The 2,500-nt window shown below is 45.0% G+C and overlaps 1 protein-coding gene across 1 annotated transcript in view; it reads right to left on the bottom strand.

The window, feature by feature from the left end:
* The window catches only part of LOC125037566 (homeobox protein GBX-2-like), a 16,280-nt gene that overhangs the window by 1,073 nt on the left and 12,707 nt on the right, over positions 1–2,500 (bottom strand). The window contains exon 3 of the mRNA XM_047630755.1: positions 94–230. Coding sequence (XP_047486711.1) covers positions 94–230 — 137 coding nt within the window. The remainder of the gene's footprint in view (positions 1–93; positions 231–2,500) is intronic.

Here is a 2,500-nt window from a genome sequence, read left to right as displayed (position 1 = left end):
TTCAGACACACACACACATACAACCCATCACCCCCCACCCCCACCACCCATCCTCGCCTTCCCCAACACCTCCCAAAACCTACCACAACCTACCATAATCTATCCCCAACCACCATGGGCCGGGGGCTGAGAATCCCCAGGGCAGAGTAGTACTGTTGTGCCATTAATTCCAGGTCGTTCGTGTATTTCCTTTTCCACTTCGTCCGGCGGTTCTGGAACCAGATTTTGATCTGCGGAGAGAGAGAGTGAGTGAGTGAGTGAGTGAGGGAGAGAGAGAGAGAGAGATAGAGAGAGAGAGAGAGAGAGAGAGAGAGAGAGAGAGAGAGAGAGAGAGAGAGAGAGTGAGAGAGAGAGAGAGAGAGAGAGAGAGAGAGAGAGAGAGAGAGAGAGAGAGAGAGAGAGAGAGAGAGAGAGAGAGAGAGAGAGAGAGAGAGAGAGAGAGAGAGAGAGAGAGAGAGAGAGAGAGAGAGAGAGAGAGAGAGAGAGAGAGAGAGAGAGAGAGAGAGAGAGAGAGAGAGAGAGAGAGAGAGAGAGAGAGAGAGAGGAGAGAGAGAGAAAGAGATAGAGAGAGAGAGAGAGAGAGAGAGAGAGAGAGAGAGAGAGAGAGAGAGAGAGAGAGAGAGAGAGAGAGAGAGAGAGGGAGAGAGAGAGAGAGAGAGAGAGAGAGAGAGAGAGATAGAGAGAGAGAGAGAGAGATAGAGAGAGAGAGAGAGAGGTAGAGAGAGAGAGAGAGAAGAGAGAGAGAGAGAGAGAGAGAGAGAGAGAGAGAGAGAGAGAGAGGGAGAGAGAGAGAGAGAGAGAGAGAGAGGGAGAGAGAGAGAGAGAGAGAGAGAGAGGGAGAGAGAGAGAGAGAGGGGAGAGAGAGAGAGAGAGAGAGAGAGAGAGAGAGAGAGAGAGAGAGAGAGAGAGAGAGAGAGAGGGGGGGAGAGAGAGAGAGAGAGAGAGAGAGAGAGAGAGAGAGAGAGAGAGAGAGAGAGGGAGAGAGAGAGAGAGAGAGAGAGAGAGAGAGAGAGAGAGAGAGAGAGAGAGAGAGAGAGAGAGAGAGAGAGAGAGAGGAGAGAGAGAGAGAGAGAGAGAGAGAGAGAGAGAGAGAGAGAGAGAGATAGCGAGAGAGAGAGAAAGATAGAGAGAGATAGCGAGAGAGAGAAAGATAGAGAGAGATAGATAGATAGATAGATAGAGGATTTCGGTTGTCTTTACCCTTTGGTTTATCGTCTGGTTGGCTTTGTTGTTGTTTGTGTTTGTTTTGTTTGGTTTGGTGTGTGTGTTTGGTTTACGTCGATGCGTTTTTTGTTTTTGTTTATTGTTTGTGTTGGTTTGTTTGGTGTGTGTGTTTGGTTTGGTTTATGTCGGTTCGTTTGTTTGTTTGTTTTGTTTTTGTGTGTGTTTGTTTTATTGGTTGCGTTTGTTTGTTTTAGTTGGTTGCGTTTGTTAGTTTGGTTGCGTTTGTTTGTTTGGTTTGTGTCGACTCGTTTGTATTTATATTTGAATATTATATATGTATATATATATTTAGTCATGGTGTATTCATTTGGCAACATAGTTTATATTTGCATGTTATTTACATTTGTATATTTCATATTTCACCTAATTACCTATTCATTAAGGCAAGAATCGTTTAATTTTTTAACATTTTAATTAGATGATGTAATTTCTTCTGATTTTTGAGTTTGTGACTTTTTTTCTGTTTTTGTAATATTCCTGTTTCTTCCCTACCCCTCCCCCCCTCCCTTTCCCCCTTCCCCTTCCCCTCCTTTCCTTCCCTTTCGCTGTTCTACTTTCCTCTTCCCTTCCCTTTCCCCTCCCATTTCGCTTTCTTTTCTTCTCTTCTTTCCTTCCTCCTCTTCCTTTTCCCTCTCCTCTCTTCCTCTGTTTTCCCCTTTCCTCGTCTTTCTTTTTCTTCTCCTCTCTTCCTCTTTTCTTCCTCCTCTTTCTTTTTCTTTTATCTTCCTTTGTTTCCCTTTTCCTCGTCTTCTCTCTTCTTTCCACTTATCCCTTTAGTTTATCGTCTTCCCTCCCCCCTTTCTTCTTTTCTTTTTTTTCCTTCCCACTTCCCCTTTCCTCTTTCCTCTCTCCTCTTCCCCTTCCTCTTTATTCCCTCCCTTCCCCTTTCCTCTTTATTCCCTCCTCAGTTGTTGTTGCTTGTTTCATCCTTTCTTACCCTTCTCTCTCTTTTCATATTCGTGTGTTTCCTTCTCTTATCCCCTCCTCTCTTTATCCCTTCATGTCCCCTCTTCTCAACTTTTGCTTCCTTCCTTCCTTCCTCCCCTTTCTTCCTCTCTCCATTTCCCTTTTCTTCTTCCTTTCATCTCCCTTTCCCTCTTTACTCCATCTCTCCTATCCTCTTTACTCTCCATCTTCCCTTCCCTTTCTCCTCTTCCCCACCTCCCTTCTCTTTCCTCATTTTTTCCCTCCCATTATTCCTCCCCTCTTTCCCCTATTTCCCCATCCCCTCTTTTCTTCTCCCCTTTCCCCTATTTCCCCATTCCCTCTTTTCTTC

The sequence above is a fragment of the Penaeus chinensis genome, chromosome 23, assembly GCF_019202785.1.
Source record: "Penaeus chinensis breed Huanghai No. 1 chromosome 23, ASM1920278v2, whole genome shotgun sequence".
NCBI lineage: Eukaryota > Metazoa > Arthropoda > Malacostraca > Decapoda > Penaeidae > Penaeus > Penaeus chinensis.
This window is presented reverse-complemented; position numbering and strand designations above follow the sequence as displayed.